We start from the raw sequence: 22,162 nt of genomic DNA on the forward strand, positions 1-22,162 counted from the left end.
CAACACATACCGGTCCCGGCTCAAAAACCATCGACTCTCGGCAGCGTACAGTGCATGTGCTGGGTGGATTCATAAGTCTGCAGTCACATAGAGTGACTGCAGAGTTATCGATTTGGACTGGACAACCCCTTTAACCTATATCAACAAGCTGTAACAGTTAAAACCTGCTGTCTTCTCAATACAGTCCCTTTACGGTATAAGCTTGCAGATGTACACATCAGCAAACACCTTAATTTAGTCTGAGACTGAATGGAAACTGCAGGGGGCTACTTTTTACAATAAGTCCTGCTTTATAAACTCCATTTAAGATGTTAAACTATTCAGTTTTCTGTAACTCTTACAAAAACCTACTGCAAAAGTATTTTACAAGTGATTTAACTATTTCTAACTATTTCTCCATCAAAGCTCTGCCCATTGCTTTCAGCGTCCTGCCATGAAATTTGATTAATGTCGTGAGCATCATATGAGCCCTAAGCACGATAAATCTCAGAGCAAATATTTAATGCAATGTCACGTTTTCCACCACAAAGTGTTACAGTTGTTGATTTGTAGATTTTTTTGGTTTCATCACTGACTGTGAAGTGGAAAGGAGGCAGAAATTGATAGCTCCCCCCAATGTGATTACTTGGATTTCATATAACTTTTTCCAGCAGAATACTTTTTGGACTAAAAAGTTCAAGCTGTTGTCACAGTTGACAGGAATCCGAATGGGTCATTGCCTTGAGTGACATATGGTGTCTGTCTGATGAATTCCCTCAATCCTAAGAATAATATTGATGTGAATTGAGCTGCCTGTATGTATCGTGTACTCAGTGCCCTTCAGAGAAAAATAAATGTTAGGTCCAGAATAGCAAAGGCTCTGTTCCTGCCTTGATTATTACTGAGATTAGAAAGGGGATAAAACTGGTTACTTGAGCGGAACTCTTGTTTTTGGTCCACTGGTGTCAGTTCTTCATTGTTTTGAACAAATTTCCATATATTATTATTCTGGCGTTATACTATTCAGTTGTATGAAATATGGTTTTTTTGAGCACTAAATAAATGTGCGTTTAGAGAAGAATATTGCGTTATGTAACATTGCATCTGTGTGAAGGAATGAAATGATTAGAAATAAACTGAGGGTCTATTTAAACTGTCTGATTGCAGCCATCAAAAGACTGCCAATTCAAGCTGATCGGTGTTCATTTAGTTGCCTTTTTAGACAGGCCGACCACATTTGTACGTGCACAGAATGATCGTTAAACTGATCGTTCTGTGAATAGAATATCATGTACTCAGCAGCTTATGTTCTATCTATACGAGATGTGCTGCTGAGAACAGTGATTTTTTAAGCGAGTTTAAAAACAATTTCATCCGACCAATGAGCATTTTGTCTGATTAGAAAGACAGATAATCGAGAACGATCGTTCCTTGGAATGCTCATTTCCGATTATCGTCCAGAGAAAATGAGCCATCAACCAGCTGGTAGTCTTGTCTACTGTTGGCCCATCCTCTGCAACGATGGTCTTTCCATAGTCCATTGTTGCTAAAATATGAAAAGATAACCTACCCCTAACAAAATAGTCCACATGTATCTATTTCATAGCAACATTTTTCTTTTCATTAAATGATGGCAAATACTGCATATGCCCAATTTATGGTTGTTATGGATAAATTACCTGTTAAATATTTCCAAAATACAACTTTTTCAAAAAAGTCCCGAAATTAAACCAACGGTAGTGGTAAAATGTGAATAGTGTGAGTAATTACCTGCAATATTGGTTACGATTGTCACAAAAGATGGAAAGATATGCTGTGAAAACTGCTAGAATTGTTACATGTAGACCAGAAGTGATACATGTGATCCAGCTGGTATACTCTGCACCATTTTATAAAGTGTTTTACACACTTTCTGCTCCTCTCTCTGCAATGTAATGAAGCTTAATAAAAAAAAATGTGTGTGATTCTATTAGGGCGGTGACAAAATTTTGGTGCAAAAAAATTAATCCACAGTAACTAACAGATAGTATAAAAATCAGATGTGCAGAGGTGGGCACCATGGTGGCTCAGTGGTTAGCATTGTTGCTTTGCAGCGCTAGAGTCCTGGGTAGTGTTGAGTGAATTTGTTCGGCATTTCAAATTCGGGTTCATGTTCGGAGTTCCGGCTTGTTCGCGCCAAAAAATCGGCTCCACCCACGAACATCCCTGATTGGCCACGTTGTCATGCAGATGTTATCAAATCCCACCAAGGACAACATCTGCTAGGAGTTTGTGTGTTCTCCCTTTGTTTGTGTGGGTTTCCTCTGGGTTCTCCGGTTTACTCCTACACTCCAAAGACATACTGATAGGGAGTGTAGATTGTGAGCTCCGACAGGGACAGTGATGATCATGTCCATGAAGCTCTGTGGAATTAATGGCGCTAGATAAGTGAGTAACAGCCCATTGTATATGCTAACATGTATGCACACATCTTTGTTAAATGCAACAAATAGTGTAAAGTTAGACAATATTGTCTGAAAATGCGCCAAATTTATCATCCAAGATAAGTTTGGCACATCTCGTCTAATTCGAAGAGGTTTACATTTAAGACACTTTCGTAATTCTGTCCTGTTGTGTTTTTAACCCCTTGCACATGACACAAATAAGGTCCTACCTCTGCTTTCGTCTGTGTACTTCACGTTCAGTGCCTTTGCTGAGATTCACCTTGGAGCTGCCGGTTCTTCCCTGACACAGTGATTCCGAGTCTGAACTCTTTGCATTGAACCAACCTAATTGTATTCATCTGTGTAATTATGATGGAAGTGGGCCAATCCAAGGCAATAGTTTGGGCACAACCTTTTTGGAGTTTTGTTCCAGTAGACTGGGTGAAGGAGGAAGGCTACAAGTAATAAGCCTCTCTGGCTGATTTGTAATGAACTAGTTATAAATGGCCCAAGCTTTCATTGCTTCAGTTCAAGATTACAAAGCAGCTTTAACCAAGTGCATGCAACCACATCTTATTTTGATCAGCTTTAACAGAGCTATGGCTTGTAATTATCATAATCTAACAATTAGCCTGGCATCCTTTCTCAGTGTTTAATTACCCTGATAAACTGTAATTGAATAGCGAACTTAACTGCGAGATAAAAAAAAAACAACTTTTAGTCCTCTCCAGGTAGGATCACTGCATCATTGTCCTCCGACTGCTCAGTCGTGTTCTGTAGACACAGTATCATTTCCCCTGTTTTACATTCTGCCAGGATTTCGCCATCAGTGCTTGACCTTGACTATTAATCTTAGTGTTAGCGGAGCTTCTACACATCACTCAGGTTGTAGCATATGTGCAAATCAAACTAGGAAGAACAAACAGATTTAAATTTGCATGTAATGAGGGTAACGTACCTGGCTGTTTGCAAATTCGTGATTATTTTTCCTTTTACCTTATTTATCAGTCTTCATTTTTTATTAATCATATTTCAACCTTCATGTCATTATTAATATCTCAAAAAATACAGTTTTTTTCTTTTTGTTCACATGTATTATACTATACAACTTTTATTTCCATTCCCAATATTTGTAAATTTATACATGTAAGTGTAAAGCCATAGATGCCCCTATCAATGAGATCTAAAGCGACTGGAAGTGATTGAGCTGCTCAACTTCATTCATTTATTCTGTTACACATCTGTGGGAACATAAAGTCAGGCATCTGGTAGAATTTGGCTATGAGTTCATGGCAGGCAAGCCATTGGAAATTACCAAGTACAACACGTACTGGATAGTGAAGGAAAGGAAGTTCCTTCACCTATAGTGCTGGATGAATACTGATGTGAGAATAAAGGAAGTTCCTGTTAGACTGGTATGTGCACCCAAAGCAAGTTCATGTTTCTGTGGAAGATGAGGGCAGTTTTACTGTGGTATTTTGTGAAAGGACAGTTCATCTTAATGGTTTGTGTTTATCTTTCAAGGAGTTGACTGCTTTGGTCAGTTCACTTATTCAGATTAAAAGCTAGTCACAAGCTATCCCACACAATACACCCCAGTGATTAGCTGTAATGTGCGATCGAGCACAGTAGAAAGTGTCCCTGGAGCGCCACCACAGGGTAGATGAAGAATGGCAAAGTTCCAATTTCAATCAATGATAACTTTCCATCTGATACAATAACATCCCTGCATTCTCCAGAGGGAGAGAGCTACTACTAATAGCCACTGTACATTCTCGCTAATGGATGAGTGTCCTGAATAGAAAACCACAATCATAGCTTGTATTACTACTTACCGATGTCTTTTTGGGGAGTACTGAAGAGGTTGTCCACTACTTAAACATTGGTGACCTATCATTAGGATCAATGTCTGATCAGCAGGGGTGCGACACATGTTCCCGGTGTCATCAGCGGCCAGAACGGATCAGTTATGGAGCTGCACAGTGCAGCTCAGTCAACGGAATAGTGGCTCTGGCCGGGTGCTGCAGATCCGCCCTATATTTAAGTCAATAGGATGCGCAGTACCCGGCTGCGGCCACTATAGAGTTGATGGAGCAGTAACAGAGCAGTTCCGACTGCTACTAACTCTGAGAACAGCTGATCGGCGGGGGTGCTGGGAGTCGCACCCCCATAGATCAAACTTGTAGCAGTACAAGTTATGGTGATAGGAATTATATGGGTGGAATACGTAGTAGTGTTTTTAGGCTGATTAAAATTGAATGGCAGAGCTTTAAAACCAACCAGATTTGGGTATGTTTTGAGATCAATTTCGCCATAAAAAAGCCAATTCAGGGTAGGTCAGATTATCCCCTGAGTGATGGATATCACACCTCTTTGTATTGCTACATCCCCCAGAATGCTGGTAGTTTAGAGACAGACTACTATATTAAAGCTCCCCATACATTATTGTACGCCACAATCTGCCGGTACATGGGAACAAACGGTAAAACTGGCAGAAACTGGGGACTGGGAAATATATTGCATTCTGTACCCATATTATCATAATTAGATTTCAGAATCTTTGATGAACTATTATATTAATTCACAGAATATACAAAAGCATGATTATAAAATAAGCCATTAAGCATTTCCATTGAAGGGTTTTATAGTTCTCATTTCTATGGTTAAATAGGGGAGAGAAAAAAATTAATACAAAACAAATGATTATTCCTATATCGTTAGGGTTCATATCATTGGAGATGTGATATACCCTATGTGCAGAAATGCAATTGATGCAAATAAATGCAGAAAGCCTGTATATATTAGATTTATTTAAATATAAAGGATGTATCAGCAAAGGAGCAGATACAATTCTTGCTGTATACAAGTGTCTGCCTAATGATTTCCATATAGATGAGCTCTTTTCATGTGAACTAATAATTATTTAGAATCTTATGGGAACTGATGCCCACTTATAGATACCACTTGTGTGTTGCTTAGTTGTTCTAGCCTAGTAATCTAATATTTCGGGACATTTTATTAAAATGTGCTCCAATAGTGTAAAGCACTTGACTTCTATTATGTTCTCTGGTTGTTTTTTTGATGCAACCATCCTAAGAATTAATGGCTCACGAAGTGGCACAAAGAGCCCTAGGACTTTGTATTACGTGAGCTGCCGTATGGTTCATTCATGTGTTGTCTCAAATCGCCCCTATGATTCTGTGTATTATGTGTGCCGCCATATGGTACATTGATATTGTACCGTATACTCCTCCGAACGCAATTATTAGAGGGGAAACATACAGTTTTACAATATTTTTTATAACTTATTCTATACAGTATGAGACCGTAGATTATGGATCCTAACATCCATAGTGTAAATTGCACTCCGTTTTTTTTATACTTTTTTATCTATAAGTTATAGAAAAAATGTATCGCATTGATGTTTTTTTTTACGGTTTACTAGAAACTGGAAATTTCATCCTAACGGTACATAAGTTTTCCGTAACTTTTCCCTGTCCGTGTCTTTTCGGTACACTCATTCTTTGCCCACTTGTTGGTTTGACTTGAGAAGTACTTTTCCGACTTTAGAAAGGGATATGCAATGCGTTATAGAATTTGATATGCTCTTCCTCAATAGCCAGATGCTACGGAGATGTCCTGAATACAGATTTTAATTTACCAGGTCTTAATGAGTATTGTAACTGAGACAGAAAGTTAAATGGAATTACCATGACCTTGAGATCATGCTGATAAAAGCACAAAGATCGTCTTGCAATGGATAAAATGTTCCTAGTACACTATCATTTGAGGTTGTGCTTGTTTTACCAAGCAACTCATTTCAATGATTTAGCTTCTTATTAGTCATAATTAGATTGTGATTATTTCTTTTACTGAAATTTATATCATTAAAATAATTTTCTCAGAATATGACACACTAATCCTGCCATTTATTTATAGTTCATTACTTGCATTTAGTAACAGGGAACAAAGTGTTATGGCGGTAGACACATTCTGATTTACAGTACAGCCATACTGATTTAGATCTTATTTAACGGTCTGTATTCCGGACTTACAATAACATCAGACCCCCATGTGGATACACAGATCTGTGATTATTTAATTTCGCTATAATGATGTGGATTGGGGTCCCTCTTATAACATTAAAAAACAGTGAGTTAAATAAGGGTACAATACCCCAAAACTCCAATATGTGTGAAAGGTGCCACTTTATCAACTGGTACCTGAACCAGTCCCTGTAAAATTATTTATTGATATGTTACCAGATGGCGCTGTGTTGAGAAAACAGACGCCCTCTACAGGCCAGAAGTGGAATAGCAATGTCGATTTTGTCATCTTTTTCTTCTTTGCATTAATCACAACATAATATTCCTTGCATTAGTGTTTTGCTTTCAATAATATTTTTGATACATAGTTGGATATATAATTGCTTCCTTCTTTTTCGACCTTTCTATGACTGTCAACTTTATAGTTGATGGGGAATATGTGACATAGTGACTGTTTCTGTGACTTAGAAATCAGGTAGTCAGTGGCTTTCACGCTTTTTATTATCATTGTCAAGAATAATGACCTTTCTAGTCGTCTCTTCTTTTCTTGGAAGACGGTAGGATTACTTTTACTTTTTTCATAACATGAAACTTATTTCAGTTATAATGGATTGCAATATAATCTCATTATTTTTGTATTAAAATTAATAATTTCATATAATTCTTTAATAATTTCATTTGATGCACCGGCTGCAAATTATTTTAGACGGAATCTCTTCCATTTAAAAATGTTAATCTGTCTTTTAATTATATATGCAAAGAAAAAGTCTAATATAGTTATGGATAATTCTGCGAGAATTTGATTAATGAGTCATTCTGTCTGTTGAATGAGCAAACATTTGGGAAGGTTACATTTCTACCACTTCTAGCAGCTGTAAAGGGTAAAGGTCAGTCAATGAACATTTACTGTATGTATTACTGACTTCCACCTGTGGATCCAGGAAACTCAAAACTTCCTTTCATTAGTCTTTAAAACCTTATGGAGTTTGGAAAGAAGTGTGTGAAATAGAATTATCAAAGCTTCATAAAATTCTCCCCTAACAACAAAAATGAGTAAAAAAAAGTTGATTTTTATTATTTTATATGTTGTTCACATTATTTAATTTTGAGATAAGTAAATATTTTACATTAAATTATTCCAGATGCAACATCTGCACGGCTGTAACGAGTGTATGTTTGAGATAGGGAAATCAGATTATGAGCCCCAAAGGCTACATGGTCTGATGTGTCCGTGCAAATGTGAGAAAAATTTGTGCACAAAATATGTTGGAAAAGATCTGGATAATTGATAATTAAAGGGAACTTAAAAATATTAAAGGGAACTTATCATTACAAAATGCTGTTTTAATCATTTTTTGTTTTAAATGTATTTTTGAAATATTTTTATAAACATTTATTATTTATTTTCAAATCATCATTGATTCCATGGAGCTATCACAATCTGTATTAAAAATAAAAAGAAATAATTTTGCAATTTTTACATTGGCCACTGGGGCTTTTTTTTAGCCTCTAACTTCCTGTTGTTTAAGGAAACAACACATGTACATAGGTTCAGGATGTAACATACCTGGCGGCGTCCTTGCATAGTGGTCCATCTCCCACTGTGCAAGAGCGCGTACTTGATCTCCAGTCCAGGGTGTCTCTCTGGCTTCCCTCCATGCTGTCTGTTTGTGTCTGTTTCTGCTGCTTAAGGGCGGCGCCCGATCACTTCCTGCTTTTTGTACCTGCTGCAGGCACACCCCTTGTGCGTCCTCAGCCTATTGCTGTCTATCACCTGGTATTTAAATCAGCTGCCCCAATTAACTGATGCCTGAGCTTCTTGCCCTGTCAGTTGGCTTTTGTCTCTGACATGCCAGGTCCTGTCTATGTTACCTGCCTTGCGGTATCAGTTCCCGTGTCTGAACTGAGTCCTGTCTATGTCTCCTGCCTTGCGGTATCAGTTCCCGTGTCTGAACTGAGTCCTTCTATGTCTCCTGTCTTGCGGTATCAGTTCCCGTGTCTGAACTGAGTCCTGTCTATGTCTCCTGCCTTGCGGTATCCGTTCCCGTGTCTGAACTGAGTCCTGTCTGTGTTCTCTTGTCTGCCTATCCTGGAGGCTGTATTTCCAGGCCTGTCTGAACACGCTCCTAGCCAGTTCCTCCCGCCTTCTAGGGGCCGATTACCTAGATCCGTTCCTGTATCTTGTCTGTCCTGTCTGAACACGCTCCTAGCCTGTTCCTCCCGCCTTCTGGGGGCCGTATTCCCAGACCCGCTCCTGTATTCCGCTGCAGTGTCGGTCTCCTCCGTACACTCAGTTCCAGTCTGAACTCTCTCCTATCCTTTACCTGTTTTGCCTCTATGTCCGTTCCCTTCCTTTTTCTGCAGAGTCTGAACTCGTACCTAACTCCTGCTCGTTGTCACTGTACTTCCGTTTGTGAGTTTGTGGTCCACTCGCTACTTCTCTGCAAGTACCCTGTGGGTATCTGGTTCTGCCTTTCCCTTCTAGTCTGTTCCGTGTGAACAGAGCCCTGTTCCCACCGCGTCTGCGGTTTTCGCTTTGCTCTGTTCTGTCCGCCGCGTCTGCGGTTTTCGCTTTGCTCAGCTCTGTCCGCCGCGTCTGCGGTTTTCGCTTTGCTCAGCTCTGTCCGCCGCGTCTGCGGTTTTCGCTTTGCTCAGCTCTGTCCGCCGCGTCTGCGGTTTTCGCTTTGCTCAGCTCTGTCCGCCGCGTCTGCGGTTTTCGTTAGCTCAGCTCTGTCCGCCGCGTCTGCGGTTTTCGCTTTGCTCAGCTCTGTCCGCCGCGTCTGCGGTTTTCGCTTTGCTCAGCTCTGTCCGCCGCGTCTGCGGTTTTCGCTTTGCTCAGCTTTGTCCGCCGCGTCTGCGGTTTTCGCTTTGCTCAGCTTTGTCCGCCGCGTTTGCGGTTTTCGCTTTGCTCAGCTTTGTCCGCCGCGTCTGCGGTTTTCGCTTTGCTCAGCTTTGTCCGCCGCGTCTGCGGTTTTCACTTTGCTCAGCTCTGTCCGCCGCGTCTGCGGTTTTCGCTTTGCTCAGCTCTGTCCGCCGCGTCTGCGGTTTTCGCTTTGCTCAGCTCTGTCCGCCGCGTCTGCGGTTTTCGCTTTGCTCAGCTCTGTCCGCCGCGTCTGCGGTTTTCGCTTTGCTCAGCTCTGTCCGCCGCGTCTGCGGTTTTCGCTTTGCTCAGCTCTGTCCGCCGCGTCTGCGGTTTTCGCTTTGCTCAGCTTTGTCCGCCGCGTCTGCGGTTTTCGCTTTGCTCAGCTTTGTCCGCCGCGTCTGCGGTTTTCGCTTTGCTCAGCTTTGTCCGCCGCGTCTGCGGTTTTCGCTTTGCTCAGCTCTGTCCGCTGCGTCTGCGGTTTTCGCTTTGCTCAGCTCTGTCCGCCGCGTCTGCGGTTTTCGCTTTGCTCAGCTCTGTCCGCCGCGTCTGCGGTTTTCGCTTTGCTCAGCTCTGTCCGCCGCGTCTGCGGTTTTCGCTTTGCTCAGCTCTGTCCGCCGCGTCTGCGGTTTTCGCTTTGCTCGGCCTTGTCCGCCGCGTCTGCGGTTTCGAATTTGTCTTCCAGTCTGTACTGGACCCTACCCAGCCTGCGCTCTAGTCTGCCTGTTCCAGTATTCCCCGGTGTGGGTCAACAGCCGTGTCCGGAGTCTGACCTGGAGTAGACCCTGGTTTCTCTGCTCGGTTCCTCCCTGGTGCACTGGCGTCGTATGCCGTCGTGCGACCTTGGTCGGATCGGGCAGATACTTAGTTACGCCCCTTCAGGCACTCTCCGGTTCATGGCACAGTGGAATCACTACATAAACACGCACACGCCAGTCAGTCCGGGCGTGTGCATTACACAGGATTTGAACATTACAGCTATCTTTTGGATTGAAGTAACTAATAAGCCTGCTCGAGGGTCATGATGAAGAGAGGAGGTCAGCTGTGACATCAGCTATTGTGATTGGTGGGTCTTGTATTATCAGCTGTGTATAGAGGTCTTACCTGTAATTTAAAGCCTGTCTCTGCTGATAAGGAGTATGCTGAAAACTCTTCCTAAAAGGAAAGGAAGCATGAGTCTAAAAATGCTCCAGTGACCAGTGTAAAAACTACAAGATTACTCATTTTGTTTCATTTATTAAAGATTGTGATATGAAAAAAAAAAACATTGCCAAAAATGTTTAAAAGATACATGAAATACGAAAACCTGATTAGATCATTTTCTGATGACAGCTTCCCTTTAAGAAATTGTGAAGAATAAAATAAATTCTGTACTATCACTCATTATCTACAACACAACACAGCTTCCACTCTCTGCTTCACAATATTCACCAATTTATAGCATGGAGGTGGAGATAATAGCTACACTATATGGACAAAAGTATTGGGACAACTACATCTTAAGGATATTTTATGACATCCGGCATTAATGTGCAGTTGATCTCCAGCTTGCTGCTATAACAGCGTCCACTCTTCTGGGAATTCATTTTACAAGATTTTGGAATAAATCTGTAGGAATTTTAGCCCATTCATCTAGAAGATGAGTTTCTCTTTTTTTTAAAGGAAACCTGTTATATTATACTTGCAATCCTATCTGTAAGTTGCATACTAGAGCTGAAAATGCTGAACAGATTGTTCTACATAGTTTTATGGGAAAACTTTCACTATGACATGTAATACATTTAAGAGAACTTACATAAATAGAGTGTAAGGCACAATATCTTTAAAAAATATATTTAATTCAATAGTAATTAAAAGAGTACAATGTTAAGACATTAAAAAATACTACAGACCAGCACTTATTGAAATTATCCACTTACAAGTAGGTACAAGAAAAGGTCAAATAGAGAACATGAAAGTACATGTATAGTCAGCAATATTGAAAATGGACACTTCAATAGAGCCTGGATCCCAAAAATAGTAAATGTTAAACATATAATATGTAGATGAACCAAAGCCAGAAAATATACAAGAATGAAAAAAGATGTCAGATTTAAGTAAATATAAATAAGTATGCACAGTGGTGTATAGGGACCTCATAAGTCAGGAAAACCCAGCGATGTGCGTTTCGCTCATAGCTTTGTCAGGCGGTGTAATATATTTATTTAAATTCCTGCTTTTCTTATGCTCAAGAGTCCAGTAGGCAGTCCTACTTAGTGATTGACAGTTATTTCTGTATGCACTGTGTAAGGCGGCGGTGTTCACACCGTGCAGTAACTGAGGCAGTGACCCAAGCAAGTCCAACATAAACCGCTTTTATTCAGCAACTTACGGGTAAATAGAAAGTCCTCCGGTTCGCAAACGGGTTAACATAAGTCCATAAATAACGGCTGTCGTGGGCAACGGCCGCGCCGGGCCGCTTAGAGCCTGACGGGTGCAGAGTCTTCCCAGGCGTAGGTTCAGCTGATCACAGGCCCATCGAGCTTTCCTGCTGTGCTCCTACCAGGTCCCAACATTGAACAACACTAATCCTTAGTGCAGGGTTTTAAAGGACCTGTGGCAAGAGCCATTGGAAAACCCGGGTTGGAGGGAGGAGGCCGCCCCACTGCCTTCCTGTAGCCTCCTCCAAGAAATGCAGGCCCTGCCGGGTTTTACTTAATTTGCCTTAGCCAGATAGACTGAACAGGTCATTGCTCACCTTCATTCCTGTATTGCAGCCGCAGGTGTGTCTGTGACTGCTATGCACTCCAATGGATTTAATAGGTCTCTGTACACATTCTGGGGGATATATACCGTCCCTCGTATACGATCCCCGTCACTCACAACTGTTATATAGGGAAAGCTGAGATAATATCTATATGTTCTGCCCTCCACCATACATGAAGCGATGCCAATAAAGGACTTGGTAGGGCGAAGTGGATTATACATATACAGGGAAGACAGAGAATCAGTGAATATGACCATGAATCACAGAAAGTGCAGAGATTAAAATGAGAATACACTGGGAACTTTATTTGTTGGGATGTTAATTTATTTTTGACTGCATGACCAAAATTCACACAGTCACATTTGTCTGTACTTTGTGACAGCAGCACTGATAAGAAATATTACACAGCTTTACAGATGTCAACTTTCAACCTGAAACATACCATGACCCCTTTTTAATCTTTGTTTACACGTCTGGTTCATCAATGTGACTGCTGGTGAAGGAAGATCAATTAGCTGATAGTGAAGGAGGTCACTGAGCAAGGGTTACTGTATCATCAATATAATGTGATAGATTAAGGAGGTGCCATGAACCCTGCATTGGAGGTAATTCATAATTTGGGATTTCAGAGGTTCCGCTAATAAGCTTTATGCTTCATTAATCTTCAGATGAACTTTCATCACATTACATGCTTGGGAGATTTGTAAATACAAAGTATGTGCTGCTGGAGAATTAGGCTATGTGCGCACGATCAGGAAAATTTCTGCAGCGTTTCTACACCTCTTGGCAGCAAAAACGCTGCGGAAAATCCGCAGCATTTTTTATTCGCTTTCATGCATTTTTTGATGCGTTTTTGACTGCGGATTTGCCATGCGTTTTTTCCAATGCATTGTATAGGAAAAATGCAGGCAAAGACGCACAAAGAATGATCATGCTGCTTCTTTTTCTGCACATGAAATTCAGTCAGGAAAATCCTGATCATGTGCATAGAACTTGCAAAATGTCATAGGAACCCATGGGATAAGGTTTGTAATGCGTTTTTGGCCCATTTCTGCACAGAAAAAACGAACCAAAAATGCACTGTATGCACATAGCCACACCACAAACTTAAAAGTGGACACTTTGCTAGGGAACATTCAGACAAACAGACCGACTGAAAAATGTCTTTGTGAAATTCCTATTCATGACAAATTGATACAATATTCTACTGATTTGTGTAATTACATAATAACTACACATGATGTCAGTTGTCTGGAATTCCTTTTGTATAAGGAATATGCTATTAAAATTTTAAAAAATATGTGCATGCCAGTATGAACATGTTCACATCATTGAGACACATTAGTGGTGGTGGCCTCTGAGTCAAGTCGCTCTCTGATTACTAAAGCAAAGTGTCTAAATTGTAGTTCTTCTGGTTCATTTGGCTTCACTGAGAAATTTCCATGGGGGAAGGTTATGACATAACACACACTGACTCATTACTGGGAGAGTAGCATTATGATTGAACCATAAACGCCTCTTCTAAATAGCAATCCTAAAAGTTCTAAAGGTGGCCATACACAAGAGAATTGCAGCTTTTAGGCCCCTATACACATTAGATGGCTGTTGGCCAAATGATTCTTTAGCCAACTGTCCGACATCCTTCTCTCCCATACTTAGGAGCACTCATTTGGCCAAGCATGCCTGTGTTCTCTATGAGAAAACTGCTAACTGACGTCTTTGCCTGCAGCTTATCTCCAGGAGAACAAAGAGATTGGCAGTCCAAAATTGGATATGTCCAATCGGCATCTTGCCCGACAATCAGTAGGCTGGTGCTCATACACATTAGACTGTTAGCCAAAACCATCGATATTGTCGAGTACAGCCGACATTAGTCTAATGAGTATGGGGCACTTAAGACATCAACCATCTAATGCACATGGAAGGGTCCTACCACCTCTTCAAAGGCCGATGTCAAGAGAAAGACAGGTCGTACATGACATATAATAGAGCATGTGTATAGGGGAGTCTAGAGGAAAAGCTGTTCGTAGAATTAGTGTTTGACCAACTGATATATAAATTGTTTGGGCACCTCAAGTTCAAATAAATTCAATTTCCATCATGTCTTAAAGACCGATAAGAAGACGGTGAAATGTGTAAATAGCCTTTAACATTGGGACTATAAAAAATAGTTTAACAAGAAATACATTTCACTAATATTTACATATATATATATTGTATATCTAGTTTCAGATGTTCAAGGTCTATGTGGCATTGGAATGCTAGACTATTTGTACATTCGTAAAAATGCCCAATGCTTCAATCAAGGCCGGCTTCAGATTTATGTGGGCCCTTGGGTTACAAAGTACTTGTGAGCTTCACTTTGCTTTTGATTTTTCCTTCTCATCTTCTAAGAGCTATAACTTATATCTTCCATCATACTATATATACTATTTGAAATATATTGTTATCTAGTAGTCTCCTAACAGTATGTACACATTGTTTTTGACCGCCTGCTCCAGAAATGGCTCGAAAAACTCCATGTGCACATAGCCTTAGGGAGTTTTTTGAGGAGTTTTTTATTTCCTGAAGCAGTCCAAAGAGTTTTTCAAGCATTTTTGGTGACTTGATGAGTTTTTCTGAAGCTTTTTTTTTCCTGCCTTTTGATTGGACAGTGCTTTTTTCTTATTTCTTCGTTTTCCATGAGGAGACAGTACATGCACTTTCTTTTTTTCTACCACTAGCCATTTTTTAAAACCTGAAGTGGCAGAAAAACACTAAAAAGTCTGAACGTATGACCAGCAAGTCATTTTAAAATAGAAATGAACAAGCAATTTTTCAGGCAATTTTTTGGAGACTTTTCTGCCAATAAAGGAGTTGCTGATTGGAATGTTTTTCTATATAATCGTTAGACAGTAAGACTACTCTTTCATATATAAGCTTTAACAATAAACCAATTAGATGAATTAGACTTGCTAAATTATTTAAACTGACAATTTTGGCATAATTTTAAATGGCCAAAGTTTTACTTTCCAAAATGTCACTCAGCCTTTTGAGTAGAAAACCATTCTTTCTACAAATGTCCAGTCTGTCTTTGCTGAAATATATATTTAATGCATTTTTTCTCTTCACAATGCCTTGGGTGGGCTTTAAATTTCAGCCCTAATTTATCATTCATAGCACATCGGTGTCAAATGTCACAAAAATGACACTTGCAAATTCTCGAGTATAGCATGTCGGAAAATGCTTTATAATAATTAAAGAGAAAACCCATTTGGGCTAGACTACCTAAGGCTACAATGGTCGTCTGGCTCTTGTTCAGAGCTGTCAGGTTAGCACGAGCGCTATTAATTCATATCCCAGAATCCTTTTATCATAAAGCTGCAGATTCTTTACTGTGTAGTTTGGCAGTGAAACTGCATTGCTCTTACCTTTCTTGTAAATGCTGTACAAGACCTTGTATATGTACTAGAAATAAGTGCCAGCAATGTGTAACTATATAAATATGGCTGTCCTTATGTCATAAATCATAGTAAATAGCAAGAACCTGGCTTGGTATTGCAATAATTATACTGTGTTCATATAATGTAAATATTTTTTATGATCATTTATTATTATTATTATTATTATTATTTTCTTCTAAGAATGAAATGAGTCATTAAATATAGAAAGATCTTGGGCATACATTAAAATAAATATGTATTCAATATTAAAATAAATAATAATACAATTATTATTATTACATGAATATATATTACTTCAAGAATATTACAATTATTTTATTATTATTGTTATTAAAATAAATATATATTCCTTCAAGAACATTATTATTATTATTATTATATAATTTTAATATTTTTGAAGGAATAGATATGTTATTATTATTATTATTATTATTTTGAATAAAATATCTGTTCCTTCAAGAATATTACAATTATATCATTATATAATAATAATAATAATAATAATAATAATAATAATCATGCATTTTAGTATTCTAGAAGGAATATACTGTACAGACTAAAAGTCTCATTTAAAGATTTTTCTGTATTTTCATGACTATGAAAATTGTACATTCACACTGAAGGCATCAAAACTATGAATTAACACATGTGGAATTATATACTTAACAAAAAAGTGTGAAACAACTGAAAATATGTCTTATATTCTAGGTTCTTCAAAGTAGCCACCTTTTGCTTTGATGACTGCTTTGCACACTCTTGGCTTTCTCTTGATGAGCTTCAAGAGGTAGTAACCGGAAATGGTTTTCACTTCACAGGTGTGCCCTGTCAGGTTTAATAAGTGGGATTTCTTGCCTTATAAATGGGATTGGGACCATCAGATGTGTTGTGCAGAAGTCTGGTGGATACACAGCTGATAGTCCTACTGAATAGACTGTTAGAATTTGTATTATGGCAAGAAAAAAGCAGCTAAGTTAAGAAAAACGAGTGGCCATCATTACTTTAAGAAACGAAGGTCAGTCAGTCTGAAAAATTGGGCAAACTTTGAAAGTGTCCCCAAGTGCAGTTGCAAAAACCATCAAGCGCTACAAAGAAACTGGCTCACATGAGGACCGCTCCAGGAAAGGAAGACCAAGAGTCACCTCTGCTTCTGAGGATAAGTTTATCAGAGTCACCAGCCTCAGAAATCGCAGGTTAACAGCAGCTCAGATTAGAGACCAGGTCAATGCCACACAGAGTTCTAGCAGCAGACACATCTCTTCAACAACTGTTAAGAGGAGACTTTGTGCAGCAGGTCTTCATGGTAAAATAGCTGCTAGGAAACCACTGCTAATGACAGGCAACAAGCAGAAGAGACTTGTTTGGGCTAAAGAACACAAGGAATGGATATTAGACCAGTGGAAATCTGTGCTTTTGTCTGAGGAATCCAAATTTGAGATCTTTGGTTCCAACCACCGTGTCTTTGTGCGATGCAGAAAAGGTGAACGGATGGACTCTACATGCCTGGTTCCAACCGTGAAGCATGGAGGGGGAGGTGTGATAGTGTGGAGGTGCTTTGCTGGTGACACTGTTGGGGATTTATTCAAAATTGAAGGCATACTGAACCAGCATGGCTACCACAGCATCTTGCAGCGGCATGCTATTCCATCCGGTTTGCGTTTAGTTGGACCATCATTTATTTTTCAAGAGGACAATGACCCCAAACACACCTCCAGGCTGTGTAAGGGCTATTTGACCAAGTAGGAGAGTGATGGCTTGCTACGCCAGATGACCTGGCCTCCACAGTCACCAGACCTGAACCCAATCGAGATGGTTTGGGGTGAGCTGGACCGCAGAGTGAAGGCAAAAGGGCCAACAAGTGCTAAGCATCTCTGGGAACTTCTTCAAGATTGTTGGAAGACCATTTCCGGTGACTACCTCTTGAAGCTTATTAAGAGAATGCCAAGAGTGTGCAAAGCAGTCATCAAAGCAAAAGGTGGCTAGTTTGAAGAACCTAGAATATAAGACATATTTTCAGTTGTTTCACACTTTTTTGTTAAGTATATAATTCCACATGTGTTAATTCATAGTTTTGATGCCTTCAGTGTGAATGTACAATTTTCATAGTCATGAAAATACAGAAAAATCTTTAAATGAGAAGGTGTGTCCAAACTTTTGTTCTGTTCTGTATATATATATATATATATATATATATATATATATAATCTTATATATTTTTCTATGCTTAGTACTTGTCTTTATTTATTTTTGTCCCTAGTATTATTTTTTATTACATTGTATAGTTAATTCAGTTACATTTTTTGTGTAGTGACATAATTTCAGAATGAATTTTGCCTTTATCTGCCTTCTGATGTGTCATTGTACCTGACCTTATTCACTCCCACTAGAATGAAGGGACGTACTGCTCATATTAGAGTCCTATCAATTTCAATGACAATGCCATCAACATAGCTTAGAGCTATGGAAATCCCTAAGTAGTGCTGATTTGATATGTAGATTGAGAGAGCAATGGCCCCTTTTTTCATGCTGTCAGTGAGGGTCTTAGCTCAAGAGGCCCCTACTGACCCTATTCACTGACAGGTTTCAATGACATTCAGTAACTAGATAAAGGTAAACCTCCAGTTAGTTCTGTTTAAAAATTTAATATGTATTTAAGAGCTTCTAATATGTAAAAGCTAAACATGCGCTTCCAATATTAACCCTTTCTTTTTATTTCCTTCTGTAATGGCAGGTTTATGAGAGGTGACTACCACATTGATGTCTGTATCAATGACTATCTAGATGTATTCTGCCCTCATTATGAAGACTCCGTGCCTGAAGATAAAACTGAAAGATACGTTTTATTCATGGTGAACTTTGATGGCTACAGCTCCTGTGATCACACATCCAAAGGCTTCAAAAGATGGGAGTGCAATCGACCCCACTCTTCCAATGGACCTCTAAAGTTTTCAGAAAAATTCCAACTCTTCACTCCCTTCTCATTAGGATTTGAATTTAGACCAGGAAGAGAATATTACTATATATGTGAGTACAATTTATCCTATTTTATTGCTTTGTACAGACAATGGAAACCCATGGTCTCTATAGTCTGAGGCTTTAGGAATGACCTTAGTCTTGTTCATCAAAGTTACAGAGCTGGCTGGCTAAGAACTGGTTTATCACTATACTGATCATTATAATACTATTTTGATACATGTACCAATATAAAATTATGATTTATATAGCAAACTTGGCATAGTTCCAGCTCAGTTCTCACTTATTTTCATTAGAAATTACATAATATGCTTTAAAAGTGGCATAGTACCTTCTCATGGTGTCCTCAAAGATCCATTACTTAACAAGGTTGTCTGGTTTACAAAGCCCATTTTTTAAGATGCCAAGATTGTGCTCTCCATCCAAGTATTAAAAACATTTGAGGGGTGCCAAACAAAAAGAGCAAAAAGATGTGGTCTATCACAATCTCCTCCAAAAGGAGAAGTGCTCCCAATAAACCTTTCCCATCTCTCTGGACCAGTCCAGCAGGCCACAGCAAGAACTAGGGATCAGTGACCTCCCCTCATCAAAGCTTGGAAAGAACCCATCATGCTCCCAGCAACCATCTAAGCTGCCACCCCAGTTGAACTGAGAACCAGTTTTATTCTCAGTCAGGCCATGTGCCCACGTAGCGTTTTTGCGGCGTTTCTATGGCCGCTAAAACGCCACGAAAATGCTTTTAAAACCGTCTTCCATGCAAAGCAATGTGAATTCGGATGAGCTGTGCACATGATGCGCTAATTAGCGCGCCAAATTCGCATTGCGTTGCAAAACGCAGCATGACCATTTCTACCGTGATTACGCTGCAAATTTGCGGCCATTGAGGAACATTGAAACGCAGCAAACCCGCAGGTATATGTGGATTTGCTGCGTTTCAATTAAATTCAATTGCCGCGAATTTGCAGCATAGTGTGTGTGGTACCCAGGACGAAGAGGAGACTACAACTCCTCTTCATCCTGGCTACAACGTGGTAAAACAAAGAAATGAAAAAGTTAAAAATAAAAAAAAACTGTATACTCACCTCTCCAGTCTGCTCCCGGCGGCAATCCTCTCTCCTCGGCGTCCCGCGGTGTACTTGCAGGACCTGCGGTGACGTCATTTAGTCAGCTGATGATCACGCGACCGCTGACGTCAGTGGTCAGGTGATGGTCGTGTGACCATCAGCTGACTAAATGACGTCACCGCAGGTCCTGCAAGTACACCGCGGGACGCCGAAGAGAGAGGATCGCCGCCGGGAGGAGACTGGAGAGGTGAGTATACAGGTTTTTTTTATTTTTAACTGTTTAATTCTTTTTTTTTTTTTTTTACTATAGATGCAGCATTTAAAGCATCTAAGTTGGTCACACAATATAAATCCATGCCGGTTGCATGGATTTATATTGTGTGACCAACTTGTCAAGCACTTTTCCAAGTGATGCTCAAAATCGCTTGGAAAAGTGCTTGAAAAAATGTATGCGAAAACGCATGTAAAAACGCTGAAAAAACGCTTCTCTCTGGCAGAAAAAAATGCATGTAAATCTGCATGTGTTTTTTTCTGCCAGAGAGAGGCAACAACGCTCTGCATCAAATCTGCTACGTGGGCACATAGCCTCAAGGTGTTACAGAGGGCACAAAACCTGAAGGCCAAACTCAACCTCCCCAGGGAATTCATGAGTGAACCTATGAGAGAACCACACCCCAACAAGTCATTTTGATAGACACAAAGTGAAATGTGGTCACACATATTTTTGATCTTGTGGGTTAGAGCCATCTGTGAGGATGACTATATAAGTCTAAAGCCCCCGTCTCACATAGCGAGATCGCTGCTGTGTCACGGTTTTGGTGACGCAACAGCGACTTCACCAGCGATGTCGCTATGTGTGACACTTTGCAACGATCAGGCCCCTGCTGTGAGGTCGCTGATCGCTGCAAAGAGTCCTGGACCATTTTTTGGTCGTTGCTCTCCCGCTGGTCAGCACACATCGCTGTGTGTGACCAGCGGGAGCAGCGAGCAGGCTGGTAACTATGGTAAACATCGGATTACTAGGGGCACACGCGCACTTAGTAACCCGCTGTTTATCATGGTTACGAGCCTGCTAAAGTGAGCGGTAACCTCCCGCTTACTGTAGCAGAGTGGTAACCATGATAAACAACGGGTTACTAGGAGCGCGTGTGCCCCTAGTAACCCGATGTTTACCATAGTTACCAGCCTGCTCCTGCTTCAGCAGGCTCGTAACCAGGAGCAGGACATTGTGGAAAGATTCTTTCCACGATGTCACTGCTCCCCTGATCGTTGGTGAGCCTGCCTGTTTGACAGCTCACCAGCGACCACATAGCGACGCAGCAATGATCCCTAACAGGTCGTATCGTTGTCGGGATCGTTGCAGCGTCACTCAGTGTGACGGGGCCTTAACACTTCCAACCAATGTTCATTTGTGTGTCCATCCTATATCAACAAACCAAGCCAAACCCACTGATAAGAACTGATAAGAAGCAAAACTACATTTGCTCTTAACCATTTACCTGTTTATAAACATTATTTTAGGGATGTTAAAAAATAAATAATTGCTTTAAGGGAACCAGCACGTTCTTGTCAGAAGCAGTCTATTTATTTACCTGCCAGCTATGTAATGCTTGATTGCAGTATATGTCGGGCCAGTGTAGTGAATCGAACACTTGTGTATTTCCCCTTTAAAGTTGTTCTCTGGGATGTACACAGATTTTATTTAGTCCTCTTAATCTAGAAGAATAACAAGCTACTTAATATAAAGCTTGTAAGAAAATTCTAACACCCTCTCCCCTATGCAAATATTGAAGCATTGTTCATCTTTGTACGCAGGAACACCCCTTCCTCACAGTATGGGCAATAGGCAATCATCATATTTCCAGCTACATTACCTATTTCCTATTCTGCTTGCATTCTAGCATCTGTATTATGGCTGCAATGTCCGGACCTCCCTCGATTCTACATGATTATATGGTGATACAAGGTCCAGGTACTGAAGCCATAAGACAGAAGCTGAAATAAACCTACGGTACAGCGGAATAAAAGCAGCCGCAGTATAAGATTTTTTTCCAACTGGTATTGTGATAGTTGTGAATTCAGATTTGTAATAATAAAATGCACTCCTCATAAATAGATAATTCATAGATAGATAGAAATAGATGCAGATAGATAGATAGAAATAGGTCAAGATAGATAGGTAGATAGATAGATAGATAGGTAGTTTTGTATAGACACAAGTAGAATTGTAGGTGACATGTAAAAGACATTTATTTAAAAGTGTAGAAAGTATTACTGGTTCTTATTTATGTCTTTAACGCTTCCAGGGAAAACTTTTATAGAAAACACATCGTACGGTACTTTTCCGTGGCATATGGTTTTTGTTCTCCACACTTATAAATAGGCCCTTAACTTCTTAAACTGCAGAATAAAAAATGGACCATTGAGACACATCTGTATTACCCGGCTGCGAAATCAGTTTACTACTAGAAATTACACAGCTTGTGAGAATGTGATTTCACTACTGTAAATAACGCTCGGTTTAAGAGGCCCAGGATGGATGTATGAGCCATGTTACAAGCAAATCTCTCAAAATATGGATATTCATGAACGTAGACAAAGCACAATAAAAAAGCCTAAGGAAACTCATTT

The 22,162-nt window shown here is 40.0% G+C and overlaps 1 protein-coding gene across 4 annotated transcripts in view; it reads left to right on the forward strand.

Annotated features, from left to right (window-relative positions):
* Positions 1–22,162, forward strand: part of EFNA5 (ephrin A5) — a 547,216-nt gene that overhangs the window by 398,495 nt on the left and 126,559 nt on the right. For all 4 annotated transcript variants that reach the window (XM_073677599.1, XM_073677616.1, XM_073677626.1 and 1 more), the window contains exon 3: positions 18,226–18,518. In XM_073677599.1, coding sequence (XP_073533700.1) covers positions 18,226–18,518 — 293 coding nt within the window. The remainder of the gene's footprint in view (positions 1–18,225; positions 18,519–22,162) is intronic.

Source organism: Phyllobates terribilis, unplaced genomic scaffold (assembly GCF_046119375.1).
Source record: "Phyllobates terribilis strain yellow unplaced genomic scaffold, ASM4611937v1 Scaffold_1__5_contigs__length_1240528914, whole genome shotgun sequence".
In the NCBI taxonomy this organism is placed as follows: Eukaryota; Metazoa; Chordata; class Amphibia; order Anura; family Dendrobatidae; genus Phyllobates; species Phyllobates terribilis.